This window comes from Colius striatus, chromosome 13, assembly GCF_028858725.1.
Source record: "Colius striatus isolate bColStr4 chromosome 13, bColStr4.1.hap1, whole genome shotgun sequence".
Taxonomy (NCBI): domain Eukaryota; kingdom Metazoa; phylum Chordata; class Aves; order Coliiformes; family Coliidae; genus Colius; species Colius striatus.
Window position 1 is genome coordinate 19,503,622 of NC_084771.1, and position 19,005 is coordinate 19,522,626.

General features: G+C 40.8%; 1 protein-coding gene across 6 annotated transcripts in view; it reads left to right on the top strand.

Annotated features, from left to right (window-relative positions):
• The window catches only part of ACSL4 (acyl-CoA synthetase long chain family member 4), a 36,572-nt gene extending 23,368 nt beyond the window's left edge, over positions 1 to 13,204 (top strand). For all 6 annotated transcript variants that reach the window (XM_062006339.1, XM_062006341.1, XM_062006343.1 and 3 more), the window contains exons 6-17: positions 1,410 to 1,519; positions 1,610 to 1,748; positions 3,032 to 3,182; positions 4,285 to 4,408; positions 5,202 to 5,273; positions 6,363 to 6,502; positions 6,944 to 7,116; positions 7,312 to 7,386; positions 7,594 to 7,785; positions 8,327 to 8,441; positions 9,144 to 9,301; positions 10,738 to 13,204. In XM_062006339.1, the coding sequence (XP_061862323.1) occupies positions 1,410 to 1,519; positions 1,610 to 1,748; positions 3,032 to 3,182; positions 4,285 to 4,408; positions 5,202 to 5,273; positions 6,363 to 6,502; positions 6,944 to 7,116; positions 7,312 to 7,386; positions 7,594 to 7,785; positions 8,327 to 8,441; positions 9,144 to 9,301; positions 10,738 to 10,895 (1,607 nt within the window). In that variant the 3' untranslated portion in view covers positions 10,896 to 13,204. The remainder of the gene's footprint in view (positions 1 to 1,409; positions 1,520 to 1,609; positions 1,749 to 3,031; positions 3,183 to 4,284; positions 4,409 to 5,201; positions 5,274 to 6,362; positions 6,503 to 6,943; positions 7,117 to 7,311; positions 7,387 to 7,593; positions 7,786 to 8,326; positions 8,442 to 9,143; positions 9,302 to 10,737) is intronic.
• The last annotated feature ends 5,801 nt before the right edge of the window (positions 13,205 to 19,005 follow it).

Below are 19,005 nucleotides of genomic sequence, written 5' to 3' on the forward strand. Positions count from 1 at the left end.
CAGAATGTGGAATGTTTGTATAGTATTTTCTGTCTGTGTCCTGCATCTGAGACATGAAACAGCTGACAGAAGAATGGTAATCAAAATCATATGCTATTCTGAGAGGGTTTTGTTGACATTTTAAGCTGCTCAAGTTCATTACAATTATGTATGTGGGGTTTTTCTTTAATTTCATTTAAGCTGCTAAAAATCTCTAATCTGACTTAATACATACAGACTTCTCATTGAAGTAGCAAAGGTGACTATGCACTCACATGCCTGGTCTGCATACAACACCCTGTGACCCACGGCGTGTTTTTGTTGCTGCTTTATGTGTTTGCTTGCAGTAGAGGCTGCCTCTTTTTCTTCCACTGCTAGTGGTAGCTGAAGCCCACACAACAGAGCATGCAGAGGGGCTGTTAAAGGGCAATAATGCAAGAGCTGGCATTGCGATTGAAGTAGGAGAGGATGGTTAATTTGGTCTTGATCCTCATGCTTTGAGAGGCAGGAAGAACCAGCTATATAACATTTCTCTCTCTTTGTCCCTTCCACATGAATCCTATTTCACAAGAATATTAAGTGTCTTTAATGGTCTTTGCATGTTAAGGTTTGAGACAGCAGACAATACTAACGGAAGGCTGGGGTTTTTTTCAATAGAGATGATGGGAAGAGACAAACTCCTTGGTGCCTGTGAAGTGCTTAAAGACGTCACTGTAGCCAGTCAGGGTTAAAAATAATCATGCAACATAAAGAACAGTCTGATTGCTTAGTCTGATTCTCCACCTTGCCCCCATCAATAATTTCATGGGAACAAGCAAAGTAGCTGACACTGCTGAAAGAGCTGCTTGTGGAAGTACAGAGCTGTGAGCAGTGCCCTGCAAAAAGTGTCACCTCAGTGCCCCTGCAAAGAGCTGAGGGGCAGAACACACCATCTCAGCTGCTTTACTGTGTAATTGCTTAGTGCATTATTGTTGAGTTTTGGTGCACCTCTCTGTTCTGATGCTTCTCTTCTTCTATAGCATAGATAGACTATTTCAGTTCGAAGGGACCTGCAGTGATCATCTAGTGCAAGTTCCCAGCCACAAGTTAATAACGTGCTTTAAGGGCATTGTCCTAATACTTCTTAAACACTGACAGACTCGAAGCATCAACCTCTCTAGGAAGCCTTGTTCCAGTGTTTCATCACAGCCTTGGTAAAAGAAACGCTTCCTATACAACTGTCCTCCTCATTCCACAAGTCTCTTGTGACATAAAATTCTGATGTGGAAAAAAGAAAAGCTGTTTTGTTTCTCAATTACAAAATTCCCCCTTGAGATAATTTCATCCCCCTCTGCTCCTCCCAAAATGCATTCCAGTAAGCTAAAGCAAGAGCTTTTGCTTTTTAGTGTTACTTTAACACTTACTTTAACGTGTTCTCCCTCTCCTGACAGTTGTTACCTTGTATGCCACCCTGGGTGAAGAGGCAGTAACCTATGGTCTCAATGAGTGTGGAGCGTCGTATCTGGTCACTAGTGTAGAACTTCTGGAGAGTAAACTTAAGGTAATTTGGTACCAGCTTCACCTGCTTACAAGCAAGGCTACAGTATTTTTACAAGTGCAGCCAGTGCTAAAGATTTCATTTCTCTTGTAGACTGCATTGCCACGAGTGTCCTGTCTTAAACACATCATTTACGTGGACAAGAAAACGATCAATAAATCAGAATACCCAGAAAAAGTGGAGATTCATAGTATGCAGACAGTGGAGGAGCTGGGAGCCAAACCAGAAAACTGTAAGTGAATCACTTCAGAGGCTAATCAAGCAATGTTAACAGTGAAATCAGACCTACTCTAAGAGGTATGCAGAGCAGGATGAAACCCACCCATGCAACTCCCGAACACAAAGGCAGTGGCAGATTCCCAGTTCATCCTCTGGCTTCCCTTAAATACATGGAAAATTAGTTTCAACCACTTCTATTTATTGTTCAGCATCTTGGGTCAAGTGTCAGATATTTCAGCATAAAACTGTAAATTATTCTGGTTAGAAGTTAAAAATTAGGTGAACTAGAATTTGGTGCAGCAAGTGTTCCATTTTCTGCTACTTTCACCTTTATTCACGTTATTTTCACTATTAAGAAAAGAGAAAGCACTTGAGCCGCTTTTTTTTGTGCTTTTTGGCTTGAAGATGCCTTTCATTTTTTAACCAATCTGTAGCTAAAATCATACTGGGCTAGCAGAATAACTAGTACATCCCTTGCTAGCTTGGGCAGCCAGGAATGACTGTTAACATCTGCCTTAATAAGGAAAAACCACCTTGATGATCTTTTCCCCTTAAATCAGCAGTCTCTGCTTAGCCAGATCTCTCTCGAATAAAAGAGATAAACTGGCAAAGGAGCTTTTTGCAGGGAAGCACAGTCTCTACAGCTGCTTATCTTTGATCAGCTTAAGGTACTGCTACAAACCAGCAGTTACCTTGAGCAGTGGTGTTTTGTGTGAGGTTTCTTTCTTCCCTAAAAACACTACTTCCCTTGCAGACACTTTTGCTGCTTCTGTAGCTGTGAAAGCTATGAAAGCAAATAAAGTTCATCTGAATAAGTACCAAGAGGTTAAAACAAAAAGTGTTGTAAGCTTACTGCAAAAAAAGCAGTCTTAGCTCTACGACCTTGGCTTTGTAAGAGTGAGTGACTGAACAGCTGACTTGCAGCTTTTATTGGTTTGTGGGTTTTTTACTTTTTTTCCCCTTCCAACCTGTGGTTTCTCACCAGTAACTGTATTTCTCCCTTTCACTGCCCTTGACAGGTCTATTCGGTCTTCAGAAGGCTTTTCTGATGAAACTTTTAGTCAGCTATGAGACATAATGGCAAAAGTATCACCCAGATTGTGCAGATGCCTAAATACTTGTCATTCCTTTCAAAATCTGCCTCTCCAGAACAAGCCACTACCTTCACCTGCATCAACCATTTAGCAGCACGTTGTGCTTGCCTTTGTGAAGTGCCTGTTTGACACTGGCTGAACAAAGATATTTTCAGATGGATTAATTACTTTCTAAACTGTTGTTTTCTCTTGCATTTTGTAGCAAGCATTCTGCCAAGCAGACCTGTTCCTACAGACTTGGCTTTAGTGATGTACACCAGTGGCTCTACTGGGAGACCCAAAGGAGTGATGATGATGCATAAAAACTTAATAGCTGGAATGACGGGACAGTGTGAGAGAATACCTGGGCTGGGGTAAGGAACACTTAGTGTCATGTATGCAGAAAGATGAACCAGAACCTCCCAAAGTACACAAACTTACAGAAAGGCTGTTGCTGGCATCAGCTGTTATAAACTTTCTTCATTTTATTGTGAGCCTACTAACCTTTCATTTACAAGAAGTGTCTTGTGTTTGAGCATACTCTGTTGTTTGGGAAGTACCCCCTCACATGCTGCTTCTACTTCATTAGTACCCTTAGGCTTTAGGTCTGTGATGTATTTTTACATCAGAAGATGCTGCCAGAGGAGATTCTTCATCTAGTCAAATTTGGGGATTTATTTTTTAGATGTTTTCAGGCATCTAGAATCCCTTTGGGAACAGACATGCATTGATCTAGAGACACCACTCTTGGATGGTGCACATGCAGCAAAATCAGCTCAAGTACACTTCACTAACTGAGCAGGAGAGAAGCAGCTTGTGCACCGGCAATAGTAACAAACAGCTGGAAATCTGCTCACTAATATTTGGAGGAATTTTTTTCATGGATGTGAGTGTGTTTTGTGACTGCATTCACAAAGGCTTCAACAGCAGAAATACGATATATTGCTAAACTCCTTTTCTGATAGGACATAAAACCAGTTCTGACTTGATGCTGAAAGCTTCTGTCAAGTGACAGCTCTAAGTTTCTTGCTCAGAAACCTCTGAGAAGTTACTTCTTGAAATAAGACTCAGTACTTCAGTACTCTTTCTACTAATGTATTTTAGAAGGAGATGCTGTGATGACTGTTAAGGATTTGTAACTCATTGGTGACTATTTTAAAATTATAGTGATTTCATCCTTAATTTCATACCTGGATGAAATCTTCCACAAGGAGAGGAAACAGCAGTTGAGCACTAAGGAATCTTTGAGTTTCCTAGAAAGCAAGGCCAATCCTGTATTCTCACTGATTTCAGTAAGGTAGGATTTTATCTGTAACCTGTGGATTGAAATGACACCTTTTTGCGTGCAGAGAATAAGCCTCACCTGTGGTCCCAGACTCTCAAAAAGTAATGAATAAGCACACAATAAAATTGGTAAACAGTATTTTCAGTCCACTTGTGCATCATTGTTAATTAGACAATCCTTTCCTTTCCTAGACCCAAGGATACTTACATTGGTTATTTGCCTCTGGCCCATGTGTTAGAATTGACAGCAGAAATTTCTTGCATCACTTACGGCTGCAGGATTGGCTATTCCTCTCCGCTCACACTATCGGATCAGGTGAGGGGTGGAGGGGAAGCAAAAGCAAACTTTAGCTTTTGCAGGCTGTATTCTCCTTGCTCAGCTATCCTCTTTCATTAGGGAAGTGGTGATGTATGTGGCACACTTCAGAAACCTAGGAGGTTTTTTTACAGAACACGATGCTAACTAACGCTCCTGCTGAACTCCAGCAGCGGGTCAGACCGTATCCATCTTCTTAAAACCTTTGTTTTTATGACACTTAAGAAACCTAAAAGAAAACCTAATAAATACCTATAACACTGTCCACAGGATACCAGGATAAGAACAGTTATGGATAGATTAGCTGAATGTAAGACTGCTTAAAGTGATTTTAAATGCATGGTCTCACTTTCAGTTCTTTATCCAGCTAATGTAGCTCTTCTACTTAGCCCTTTGACTTTTTCCATTTAACAATTAAGGTGAATAAGAGCAAATTAAGCTGGAAAAGAATGCTTTTGTATGTTTTGCTGGTATAGAGATTGCGTCAGGCAAAAACAAAACCTCTTGGAGGAAGACAGAAGAAAGCAAGTAGCAGTGGGAGGAAACGAGAAAGATACACAATGTAGACTTAACAAGGTTGGGCTCATAAAGCAGCCAGTGTTTGGGTTTAAATTGTTGTTTATCAGGCTTATCCTAATGGAGAAAAAAAACTTACACCAGAAATGTGTGTTGGAGATAGGCAGGAAAGGCAACTTAAATGACAATGCTAATATAGTTCCATACTTTTTTAGTTCTTTTCTGAAGGGCTGCTTGGTTTTCAGCTTCATAAATTGACTTTTTTTCCTTATTACAGTCAAGTAAAATTAAGAAGGGAAGCAAAGGAGACTGTACTGTACTTAAACCTACATTGATGGCAGCTGTGCCTGTGAGTATGCAGAAGCAGATGTGTAGCAAAAAGTTTTCTATCTTGTTCAGAAAAATCTATTTACTCACATTTTTCCCAGTTAATGTGTAACTGTCATTAAAAAAGCAGAATGTATTATTAACGTAACTGTGCTTTGTAAAACAAACTTGCAGCAAATCCCTAGTTTTATTCTATTCTGTTAGCTACTTCACTAGTCTGAACACTATTTATTTGAGTGATTATAAGCTTATTATTTTAATGGGAGTACATTTGCCCGTGACAGAGTTGTGGGCTGGTTTTGTCAGGGAACTAAAATTACTGGATCTGTGTTGCTTTGAAAGTCAAAAAGCTTTCAAAAAGGAAGCAGTGAAGTGAAAACTCTCCCTTCACTGCTTGTGCTTGCCAGTTGTTTTGGATAAAGTGCAGCATCAAGACCCAGAAGTATGATGAACTGTGCATGGCATATGCAAGTGAAGAGACTTAGCTAAACCTCAGTCTTCCAAATCAGTTTGTACAGCTTAAGGTGCTACTGACAACACAAACCACGGAACATGGCAAGTTTATGACACTATGGCATGTTACTCAACATCTTCAGAATGGAGGGTGGAAAGTGTTTTAAAACCACACGGGAGGTTTGGAAAGGCATTTGTAGAAATGCAGGTGGTGCTCTGAATGACTGCAGTATGCAAAGACCCACAGTGCTACTCAATTACTTGCCCTTGACTTACCCATCTGCCTAACTCAGGCAAAGTTCTGTAAGAGAAGGTACATACTACAGCACGGGGGTTCTGCCTCCCTGCTCATACTGGGTCTTGGAGAAAAAAGCAAATGGAGAAAAGTCAGGCAAAGTGGCTAATTCTCTACTGCATTTTTGGGACTTCATGCCACCCGTTTCAAATAGCTCCAAGCTGTGATTGTCTATAAATGGACTAACTGGTCACACAATAAAGGCCTTACATCACTGCCTAACCAATGATACAGACATTTTCTCTCTTACTGTACTATCCATTTTAAAGGTAGAGTAATAAAGGGGGATTATTTTAACATGGAATTTAATTTACACATGCTAGTCTATTCTCAATGGCAACTTTCCTTCCTTAACACTTGTAGGAAATCATGGACAGAATTTATAAAAATGTCATGAGCAAAGTTCAAGAGATGAACTATATTCAGAGAACACTGTTCAAGATAGGCTACGACTACAAACTGGAACAAATCAAGAGGGGTTACGATGCACCTCTGTGTAACGTGTAAGTATAATCCACAGTCCAGTATCACTCACCTTTTCCCTTGTGATTTCTTAAGACAGTCTAAAAGAATAATCATCTAAGTTCTCATCCAAGATGCTAACATCATCTAATGACTAACTGAAATAATCTGAGTTCTTACTGGAAAAGGATAAGCTACGTAATGGTAGGAATGACTCATCTTCAGAGCAGCCGACTAGTCAGCTTTCATCAGATTCGGTTTTAGCAGTAAAATCGGAATGTTTGTTTAGTTAACTTGCAGGAATTTTGGCATCTTCAAGCGTTACACAAGAGGGAACGTTGTTGATTATCCCTGCTGTCCAAAACATGGGGGATTAAGTTAATGTTGAAGGTGTTCCAGATGGGAAGGAAGAAGAAGGTTTGTGTCTTTTTACACAAGTGAGCTGAGTCAGTGATGTTCAGTGCTTTTTTCTTTTTTTCAAGACTATTGTTCAAAAAAGTAAAAGCACTACTGGGAGGGAATGTCCGTATGATGCTGTCCGGAGGAGCACCACTCTCACCTCAGACACAAAGATTCATGAACATCTGCTTTTGCTGTCCTGTTGGTCAAGGCTATGGACTAACAGAAACGTGTGGAGCTGGAACAATTACAGAAGGTAGTTAAAATGCTTCTGGAAATTCGTAATTTAAGATATAGATACATATGAGGGTTTGGTGGGGCTTTTTGTAAGGTCAAAATAGCTGCAGTTCTTCACTGTAATGACATAACTTGAGATATCACCTTATGTATGGTTTGAGTTTACATTTCAAATGACAAAAATCTTTGTATTCTTCCTTCTTCTCTCCCTAAGTTGCTGACTACAGTACTGGCAGAGTTGGAGCCCCTCTTATTTGTTGTGAAATAAAGTTGAGAGACTGGCAAGAAGGTGAGAGTATTAAATGTTTTGATTTCACAGTAACTACTTCAGCCACTGCTCAGCTGGTTTCTTTGCCTGTCTGCTTAGCAAGGTGTAGCATAGGAAGTAAACAGTCACCAATGTCTGCATTAACTTCAAGGTGAGGTTCAAGAAATATTTTTCTTGGCAACAGAATATACAAGTTAAAAATAATTGTGGGGATTTTCTTGTTTTCAGGAGGCTACACTAATAAAGACAAGCCTAATCCCAGAGGAGAAATTATAATTGGTGGCCCCAACGTCTCAATGGGCTATTTTAAAAACGAAGAGAAGACAACAGAAGACTTCTCCATTGATGAGAACGGACAGAGATGGTTCTGTACAGGAGATATAGGAGAATTTCATCCCGATGGCTGTCTGCAGATCATAGGTTGGCCTCAATTTTGAGTGTCTCATCTGTTACAAGACCTTGACTAAACATAATTCTAAGCCTGCTACTAATCCCGTTGGCTTTGCCCGGCAGGGCTAATCTGCTTAAGGCTACCTGCTTACAGAATCACAGTGTAAAACACGCTCCCAGAAGCCCTCACAGCTGTAGAAAATGTTGGAAGTGATGCTGTTTCCTTTGACATTATCACTATCTAAATGTAGAGTGTGGACTTTAAAGAATAAATGTAAGATTTGTAATAAATACCAAAAACTAAGCTTTAAAGTCAGAGTCCCTCCCCCTTTTATATAAAGTTGTGTGACAAGCAGCATAGCGCTATATAACCTCATTTACACAAGTCTCTCTTGGCAGTGTATGTATATGCTGTTAGCTGCTTTAAATTTGTAACTGGATGCTTTGATACATGTTTATTAAGAAACTTGCATAGCACTAAACATGCATATAGCAGCTTTACAAATCAATCTGTGCAAATGTAAAAGTTTAACTGGAACAAGCTTTTCTTTTCCTTCCCTTCGCCTCCTAGATCGTAAGAAAGACTTGGTAAAGCTACAAGCAGGGGAATATGTATCTCTGGGCAAAGTAGAGGCAGCGCTGAAGAACTGTCCACTGATTGACAATATCTGTGCCTATGCCAAAAGGTAAAAGGGATGTTAATGCAGAAACTCCACTTAGGGGAAACAGGCTCTGACCCCCTTCTCTGATGATATACTATAGTTTTTCATGGTTTCCATTGAGCAAATGCCCCTACCAGAGTGCAAGTTATAAACAGCATCTCTGCAGTAGCACAGGTACCCAAAATCCCTAAACCTTGAAGAAATAACTTATGTTTTTCTGTTGGCATTTCTCCTGTCCTGATACACTCCAGTTCCATCCCAAATAAGTATCATATTTAATGTGTTTGGCTTTCTGTCAGAATATCAGAGAAAAGTTAATCTGGACACTTTGTACCTAATCCAAAGCTCTCTGCTGAGTTTTGGAAATAGTCCAGTCCTCTCCTCACCTTCCTCCCGAATTAAACACACTGCATGGAGGGAAACTGAAGAGAAGTAGTTAAACACCAGATGTAGTTGGGAAGCTAAACCAATGTACACTCGTGGAATTACAGCAAAGCATGATACTGATCAAACCTAACACTGTAAGACAACTTAGAATCCTTTTAGTAAGTCATCACCTGTGAAGACTTAACGTGCAAGAAGGATTCTGTGTGGGGGACTAAGCACAGTTCAAAAAGGGGTACAGATCTGTGTATCCAACATCAAGTCAGCATTTTATATTCCAAAATGAAAGTCTAAAGCTTTTGGATCTTTTTTTCCCTTCCTTCTCTCGCCCTCCTGTGGCAGTGACCAGTCCTATGTCATCAGTTTTGTGGTTCCTAATCAAAAGAAGCTGACAGCATTAGCTGAGCAGAAAGGCATCAGTGGAACCTGGGTAGATATTTGTAACAATCCTACGATGGAAGCTGAAATACTGCGGGAGATCAAAGAAGTGGCCAACAAGAGTAAGTAAAGCAGCAGGTTGTGCTACCCAGTTGCGGGGTGCTTATCCAGCCGAAGTGCTCTGTTATCCTCACTGCTTTTCCTTCTTCCTGTTGCCTCTGTATCTGCCAAATCCTAGTTTAATGAGAGGCAAAGACCACATCAGACTGTTCCCTGTCACCTCAGGAACTGACATGCTTTTTGGTTGTGTGAACTGCTTTACATCTTTTGATTTTCTAAAAGAAATCTGACTTCTTCCAACTAAATGCTATGGCAGGTTGCCTGTCTAATACAGTTCAAATATGATCCTTCCAGTTTGGAAGGGAAGTTACAAGATATTTTCTGGTTAGAAAACTAGTTAAGCAAGAGATTTCAAAGCTTTGTTTCCCTCCATGCAACTTTGTCCCCTACAGCTTTGAGCTGCTACAGTTCTTGTGGTTACGACGACTTAAAAGCCTGCAGTTCCTTGCTGGGGTACTGAATGATCAAAAGCCTCACCAGTCCTTTATAGGGCCAAAAATTAACAAAATAACTGGGGGAAAAAAGTCTCTAAAGCACTTGGCACCTCATAAAAGGAATAATAAAACTGGACTTAGGCACATGCTGAGCACTTCTCAGACTTTAGATGGAAGAATCTCTCTTCTGAAAACAAGAATGAAGGCACCATTAAGTCTTGCCTTTTAAAACAATAAATTAACCTGGAGGTCTCAGACTTGGGTTTTAACATTTTAATTCATGGGTTTTTTCCATCATGAGCTAGGAAAATTGCTACCCATATAGCTTTGTTTGTTCAAAATGTTTGCTTATACATTCTTTCTACCTTCTAGACAGTCATCTATCGTTGACATGCAACTAATTTATTGGAAACTCTCTTCCAAAACTGTTTTAAAAGAGACTGTTCTCATTGTTATCAGAACATAGTGCACCTTCATCACAAGCAAGCAAATATCTAAAGATGAAACAGTACATTGCAATACAAGGTTGAAGTCAGAGAGACCGAAGAGCTCCTGGGGACAGACTTAAAAGCCAGAGATCCCACCTGTCTTGCACTTGCTGCTGCCTGGAGGCTGCACTTCCAGAAGTTGGCCTAAGACAGTCATCTACAAGTCTGTGTACATAGGATCCCTCATTCTAGGCCTATATACAGGAGCTGATAGCAGAGTCCATCAAGTACTGCTCCCTGCCCTGTTCCAGACCTCTCCCTCACGCAGTTAACTCCCTCCTCCCTTGCTTTCACCCCTTTGGTCTCTTTTCTGGGCAAGGGACAGAAGCAGCTTTGGTTGTAGTGAGGCTGTGCATGTGCCTCCAGATGAAGTGAAAAATAAGTGACTAACAAAACCACAGGAAAGTCACTTTATTTTATCCAGGGTGCTCACCATAGATTTTCAGGTAGCACGAATTAGTGTTTCATTTGGCTGTGTAATCATAGTTATGCTTTTGTTTCTTCTTGTCCCTGCAGTGAAATTAGAAAGGTTTGAAATACCTATCAAAGTACGGTTAAGCCCTGAACCGTGGACCCCAGAGACTGGGTTGGTAACAGATGCTTTCAAGCTGAAAAGGAAAGAACTGAAAAACCATTACCTCAACGACATCGAAAGAATGTATGGAGGCAAATAAACAGGATGCATTGACCAGACAGTGGTGCAGATGGTTCCTTCTCATGCCTCAGTTTTGGATGTCTGTGTATACTGTAGATATCACACATTCAGCAAATACACCAAATGGATAAGTGTTTCCATAATCTCTATTGAGTACCACAGAGAATATCTTAGACTCTGAATTCTTAATTATTAGCAGACTAGACACTGATGGTCTTCATAGAGTTTCATGTGATCATCTCCAGATTTGAGACAGACATCAGTATGTGAAGCAGTGTGACCAGGTAATGTTATTATTATTGTTTCTCTAGCATACTCAGACTGCTTGCAACTTCTTGTTAATTCATTCTGCAGTCTGGCTCATATTCCAAAGAGGAAAAAGTGTAATAAGATGATTCTTCTGTTGCAATAAGATACCTAGCAAAGGAGGAAAGAGTACTTAAAGCTTAACCTTCTCCATTTAAAAATAAAACCAAAATGACAGCATTAGTCAAGGAGTTGCTAGAGATCACTAATAATGACAATGGGGTCTTCTTCACATCAGTTACTCTCTTAAATATTTACAGTGCCTAAAAAGAATATTAAAGTACACTTACTGAAATAAAGGTGAACTGAAAAGCTTTCTAAACCCGAGGTATTTGAAATTTCATTCAAGAGCATTGAATTAATTCTTTCAACTTCCAACTCAAATTTAAGTTTTTACTTGCCCCTGTATTTTAATTCCAGCAGAGCTTTCCTAGGACATAAAAGAAAACAAAGACTTGCAGCAAGGTGCTGATAAGGAAGCATCACCTGAATGCAGAATGCAAAACTTGCATCTTGGCTGGCAAACAATGGTGAAAGGGATGGGCAGGTGTATCTGAGCAGATTTGAAACTCAAAGGACATGTTTTTTTCAGTTGGGCCTCTTTTTTTTTAAAGAGGTGGTTGGTGACCTTGTTTTTAAGGCACTGATCCTCTATACCCTCCATGTGAGTTACCTGTATTTAATGTAGAGGATCAGGGCCTAAATGTGTGTGTTTACTCCATGGAAAGGTATTTCTGTTCACCTTTCTGATACACTGAGCGTAACACAGCAACCAGAAACCAACAGCAGTTTCCCCATGGAGTCTTGTTTTACTTACAGAAAAGGAGCCTGTGGCCAGGGAATCTGTTTTATGGAACTTGTAAAAAGGGACAAATCACTCTTTACAGAAATTCAATATAAAAATGCTCTCTTGTTAACTGGAAGTCATAGGTGTGAAGAAGTGGGAAGATAATAATTTAATAATGTTCATTATTTTGTGTGCAGAATGCTATCCTGTGTCTTCTTTTGACTTGTAATTGAGCTTCTGCATCTCTGCTGGCTCTTCACACTTGAACCATAAATGCTGTAAAAAGTGGAGGCTCTTGATACTGTTCTACTTTGCACTTTCTTAATCGTTTTATATATGTTGCTTACATTTTGTACAGCTGTGGCCCTCAACTGCTATATATTACAAGTTCATTTTGAAGTATTTATAGATTTCTATTCATAATATTTGTGTTGTGTATATGATGGTTAAAAAGAAAAATTATTTGGTATTGTCACTGTACAGAAAGTAAAAGATTTTGTACGATGCTTCTCTTGAACACACGGGCTTGTAATTTCAGGGCAAGTTTTCCCTTTATTGCATGTATGTGGATTTTTTCTTCCAGTTCAAACAGATGTTGTCAAAAATAAATCATGGCTATATGCTCATTAACTAAACCATCCCTTCTCCTTGGGACCAACTTCAAACTTCTCCATGCTTAACTTTCTCTGGCCAGTCCAGAACACTGCCACAGCTCAGCCTCCAAGAGCTCCCAAGGGGAAAGGGAAAAAACCACCTTTGGTTTATGCAGCTGGTTGTATCTGTGCATGGAACTACAACAGTCACTAAAAGGAACAAAGAAATAGCTTTTCTAAAAATAAAGTTATTTTTTCTTAAGACACCTACAGTTGGTTTATGACAGTGGGAAACAGTTTCCATACCAGCAGCAACTTCAGTGACTTGGCCCTAGAGCTACGTTACTTACCCATTTTTCAGTGTTTAAAACTGGTCACTATTAAGCAGCCCTTAGTCAGCCTGTTAGTATCACAGAAGTTAAATGTATGTCAGAAAGTTACCTGCACTTGAATCTGTCGGAAGGTTGTATGATTTTTGTTTTTAATCATGAATGTATTTATATGAAATGTAATTTATCTAGACTGCAAGTATCTTCTGTGTCTTGGTTAACTGACTGAGGATTGCTATTTTCAATCTATATACACACACACATATACAATGTTAACATTTCAAAGTGGAATACAATTTAAATGGTTCAACAACTTTGTGTTCTGAAAGGTCTTTCAATGTTGCCTGAGTTGTCTCTTGTTACTGTGCAGCACCTGACATTGTCTCTGAAACTGAGCATATCTTTGAGCTTTTCAAAAGCAGCAGCAATAGAGTACATGCTATGGAGGTTGAAAACAAAGCCTAGAGGGAGTCTAGTTATCAATAAATGACCTAAACATGGAGTACTGCCAAAGATATTTTGATACACATCAGCTTTTCAAGCATTTATAGGGAAGGGGAAGACTCGGACTACCTTCAAATACGGGAATTATTTGCCAATGTAGTACTTTCAGGTGGTAAGAAATTTATCCTTCTTTTTACTGATTTATACAACCTTTTGTGACAGAGCTTATGGAGGAATAAGAAAGGGAAAGGGCAGGAATGTCACTGTCACCATTAAACATAAGGAACTAGGAGGCAGTGTGTATGGCTTCCAAACCATTATAGGATAGTTTCAGATGACATCCTGTGTTTGACTGTGGGAGGGAGCAGTTCCCATAAAGCCCAAGGTAGATGCAAGTTCTTCAAAAGCAAGTGGATAGTTTTAAATTATGAAAGTAAGTCTTGAGAAACAAGTACAAAGAGAAGAAAATCCAGTTTGGGCATGTCTGATACATGATTCTGTTTAGGCCCCCTACCTCAGAATACATGGGATATCTAAAGAAAGATAGAGGGAGGAATCTGCTTGACTAGCTGGCCTGAAGAGGAAGGGCACAAGAAAAGAGATTATGAAACTTCCACTGACAGGGGCAGAAAAGAGCTGACACCAGTGGAAGAGGAGGAGCACAGAGCTAAATTTACACTACATGACATTTACAATTAGACATTTTAAAAGAAACACAGAACTTCAAAACGATTCCTTACTAAATACAGAACTATTTGCTCGGGATCTCTGCTACTGAAAGTAGTGGGCCTCAGAGTTGGTGGAGAACACAGACCTTTCAGGAACAGCCTTGACACAGAACTTTGGGTGAGGGCTGAAAGGGACCGGGTTCCTGTAGTATGCAACAGAGATACCGTGTGTAACAGTAAGGCGTCATTAAATGGCTTGCAAGGAAAAAAGTATAAACAGAGCAAGTAATGAGTTACTCCCATAAGAGTGGGAGAGATGGTGTTTAACCAACCCAATGCAATTTTAGTGGCCATTATGTCAGAGAACTTTGGGTGTAACATGCTGTAGGGAGCTGCCTGCCAGATAAGCCAATGCATGGAGCTGCAGTTCCCATGCAACACTTCCCGGCTCTGTAAGGACCAGGACACAAGCTGAGAACATCAGTTACATTTTCAGCCAAGAAAACGCAAACCACCAAATCTACCACATCCCAGAAGAGATTACAATTTGAAACTACTACTGATAAATCAGTGATGTTCTGCAATTGCAACACGAGGAACACATTCTCATTATGTATTTAGGGGGGTTTGTAGGTTTTCTTTAACTGAGCCTACCTAATGGCTAAGCTCTATTCACAGGACAGTAAATCAATTTCCCCTTTTGAAGGCTAAAATTTAAACTTAAAAAGCTTAAAAATAATAAGTCTTGTGCTTCTTTCTCATCATATGCCACAAAGGTGATTTACAAAATACAATCAGTAGAATCTGCAGTCACTCTTACATGGCATTCTCAACCGTGCACAGAGTAAACCTTACTCTACAGTAGTGTAAGTTTACCTGGGTTAATATACAAAACACACTTCCAGTTAAATCAGTGCTGCTGCAAAGTAGATTATTGATTGCTTTGGGGGTTTTACCACAATAGGATTAAAGCAGCCACGGGGGAGTGGGGCTGACTAAATACACATTTGTCGTTGTTGTTTCCATGTAATTTAATTTTTGATGAGTTCTGACAGCAAGCGGGGTGTGTTTCCACTATAGCTTTGCTACTGGGAGCTGTAATATCCAGAATCTCTCTATACCTTTACTGGCAAGAGACGTGTTTTGAAGAAAAACACGTCCATTTGATATTGACAAAGTGTTTTAACAAAGCTGATTATCACAGGTAATTTGTTCAACATTGTCTTTAGGTGGAAGTGTGTAGTCTTAACATCAGACCAGTGCTAATTAAATTAGACAGAGCTCAGGGCACAGTGTCTGATCCTTAGAGGCCCCATCTATGCTTTTAAAGCATAAAAAACAACCCATATCAATCTCTTGCATTTTTCACCTGTTCTCCCATTTTGAAACACCAATAACCTGGTTGATGCTGAACATGAACAGAGATGCCAGAAGTCCTTCTGTGTTTGTTCCACACACTTCTGCATTTACCTTCACTTGTTTTCTATTACAGAAGTGTGACTGCCACATCTACACTATCCCTGTTATTTCTGGAAATCCAGACCCTGCTCATGAACACCCATCAATCCAAGACACGACCGTGGATCAGTAAAATGCTAAAGCAAAAAGCTATCATATCAGTTCTACTTATATGATACAAATAAGGAGGTGATGGGGGAAGTAATGTAGCACTTGTTGATTTGAAACAGCATCGGAATACTTCTAACAGGCCTATAGCACTGGCACCTACTTAAGAATAACACTAGCCCAACTATGACTTCAGGTAGAAGCTTCACATATTGTTCCAGGACTTAACAGAAGCTTCAGCCCTGGCAGGTATTGCCAAGGTCTTTATTTGTTTTAAGCAACCTGGTATCTAACCTAAACCTTTCCTGTTGGATATAGATCAGCTTATTGCTTACAGTGCTCTCCCAGAGAGTGAACAGGAAGAATGGATCACTGTTCTCTACAGCTGCCTGGCCTGCTTTACTTTCTGTCTTTCAAGTCTAACCAAACACAATCTCTCATGAAGAAACTGTTTTTATGACATTTAATCAGAGTCATTTAATCAGGGCCACTCTGTCCCTATGTCTAAAATATGATACTTGCCCCATCTGCTCTATACATCTTAGGGTACTTACTTCCCAAAGCCTCTAAACCTTTACTTTATTCCAGAATTCATTTGTCTCAGACATAATAGTGCAGCTCTCACCCCATGACTTTTTTGTTATTTTCAAAACCCAGATCTCTGCTCTGAACACTTGCAGTAGCACAGTAATGATATTGCTGTGAGGAGTGGAAACACACAGGTAGCGACAGTGACTTCTTAAGGAGCTTTGCAAACCAATGGCACATCACAACCTAAGCTGGATTTTTTACAAGTCAGTCCAGCTCAGTTTTAACCTACATACAACCAACCCTTAGCATTTACCAGCAAGCAAAGTCCTTACTTTCAGAAGAAAGATGCTGCAAAAAATTGTACAAGCCAACAAAAACCATAATGTTGAAAAACAAATTAAACCCTGGCACCATGTGAAGAAAACTCTCAGGCTCTGGTTTTCAGCTTTCTTAAGATTCTCAATGGATATGCAACCTTTCTAACTGTGGTAAATCCAATGATCCACTGTATTTCCTATTTCTGTTGTCTAACCATCAGCACACATTCAGTAGGGCATCCACAGATAACGAAAAAAGCGAGATGTCTGCAATACGTTAGAACCAAAATCTTTGTTTAAGAGACATTAAAGGACTTAAGAGAAAAAACCCACTCATATGCATGACAGAAACACACTTTACTGACTGGGCAGCAACTCCTCACTCCAACATCATAAATTCCACTGATGCCAGGGGTTGGGGCGGTGGCAGCGAAGATCATAGCTGTCCCTAAAACATGAGGGCTTCCCAGTTATATTCTGATGATAAAGAAATAATGAACTGGGACTCTCAGAAAAAAAAAGGGGGGGGGGGGGGGGCCCAGAGAATATATTTTTGCAGAAACATCACATTTTACTGGTGTTTCTTCTGGAGCAACTTAAAGACTACAAGCAACACATTATGGAAAATCATTTGCAATCCTTTCAGAATCTAACCCAGCAGGACAACACTCTCACCTAACTGTTTACAAAGAAAAGCCCAAGTCAATACCACACCAGCTTGCCTCTGCAGCTGCCCTTACAGATAAGCACTCATTATGGTCTGCAGATAAAATACATCCTTTTCCCTGAAAGCAAGGGCAGGGAAATGAGCTGGAATACAAGGATGGGCCCTAGCCTTGTGAGAAATGCTGATGTTGTTTTTGCAAATTAGAAGAGAAATGAAGACAAAGAATTGGGTTTTTTTCTGTTATCTGTTTCTATATGGTATTAATCAGCGAACTGACCTTGTCCCTTTCTGGGTAGTGTAAATCAGTGAATTGGCCCTGGGACTGTTATCTGTTTCTGTGTAGCAACTAACATCTGTTTGTTTGAAGTGTTAATTAGAGTTTAAATCTTAGGACTGTGGGGGGAATCTACTATAGGATACAAAAACCAGACATCCTCTGGGGAGGATTTTTAGGTGCCTGGAGAAGTTGTAAATCTTAGAGCACCTGATCAATGGGGAAACAAGGGAGGGACCTTGGGCCAGGACAGGGAATAAAAAGCCAAATGTTGTACCTGTCAGGTGTGCCTGCTAGCTAGGACACCTGCTCTTGCAAGAACACTTAATAAAAGTGTTTCACTGCAGTCTGACCTGAGTGTTTCGTAAGAAACCCTGTTTTGTTTCTCACAGCCACTGCCTGAAGTGGGCAAACAAACTGCACAATGTAAAAATTGCTCTCAACTGCTGAAGAGATGATGAATCTGCAACTGCCACATTCACCTGTAAGGACAGCCACTACATTTAAAAAGTCACCAGATAAAGCAACCTGGAAGCCAGGAAAACCTGTTGTCCTCAGAGCATTCACAGATTTCAAAAAGCCATAACCACAGGCATGAAAACAAAAACTAAATGAAAACAACTTCCCTGTCTGCAGCCACCTCCAGCAGACATCCAACGAACAGCCAGAACCCCAGCTGCTAACATCCACTCCTCTCCAGGCCTTTCTGCTCAAGGAACACACACTCTTCATCTAATTACCAATTGTTTTAATTACTTACATTAACTCTGGCCACCGCGGCTCCTTCTATTTAAGCTCCTCTGCCACACCTCCTTGCTTTTCTCCATTCCATGCTGTTCCACAGCAGACTGTGAGTGAGCAGAGAGCCTTTATCCTGACCTCCTGAAGTTCTGTCAGCACTGTGCTGAGTTCTTGCTCAGGGTAGCTTTGCTCATGAGGCAAGCAGGTCCCATAAAGCTCTGCCAGGCAACCTGGGCTGGCAGAGGGCCGTGGGCTTTGCCACAAAGAGCCCTATGACAGGGCTGGGTAAGCTGACAAAGCTCGTATGACTAGAGCCAGCTCCTTCCTGGCTTTTATTTTGGTGGAGCTGAATTTTCCCCCAGCATTCACTTTCGTGAGAAACCTTGCTTCTGTAATTCAGGGAGCTTGCAAGTGATCTGAGTTTGCAGGGAGTGGGAGCCCAGCTGAGTCTCATCAGCCCCACCTGTGCAGGGCCTGTTCGCAGGGCACAGGAGGGCTGCTCAGCTGATTTCTGCATGACTGCTTTGCTTCCAGCTGCACCTTTCAGCGGTAGATCATTTTATTCCCTTCTAGCAGGGGAGCACACATCAGGCGCTGCGAGGAAGTGGAATTTGCCTTTTCAAACATCAGGCTCCTTCCCAGAAACACAGAATGGTGGGGGTTGGAAGGGCCCTGCAGAGCTCATCCAGCCCAACCCCCTGCTAAAGCTGGTTCCCCTCAATCGGGGGGCACACGAACGATTCCACGCGGCTTTGGAAACCTCTGGCGGAGACTCCACACGCTCCCCGGGCAGCCCGTGGCTTTTGCGAGGGGACAGCATGGCAGGCTGCATTTCACACTGCAACACCGGGCTGCAGAGAGAAAGGCACGGCCCCACGTCACCCGGCCGCCGCCGACACCTCTCGA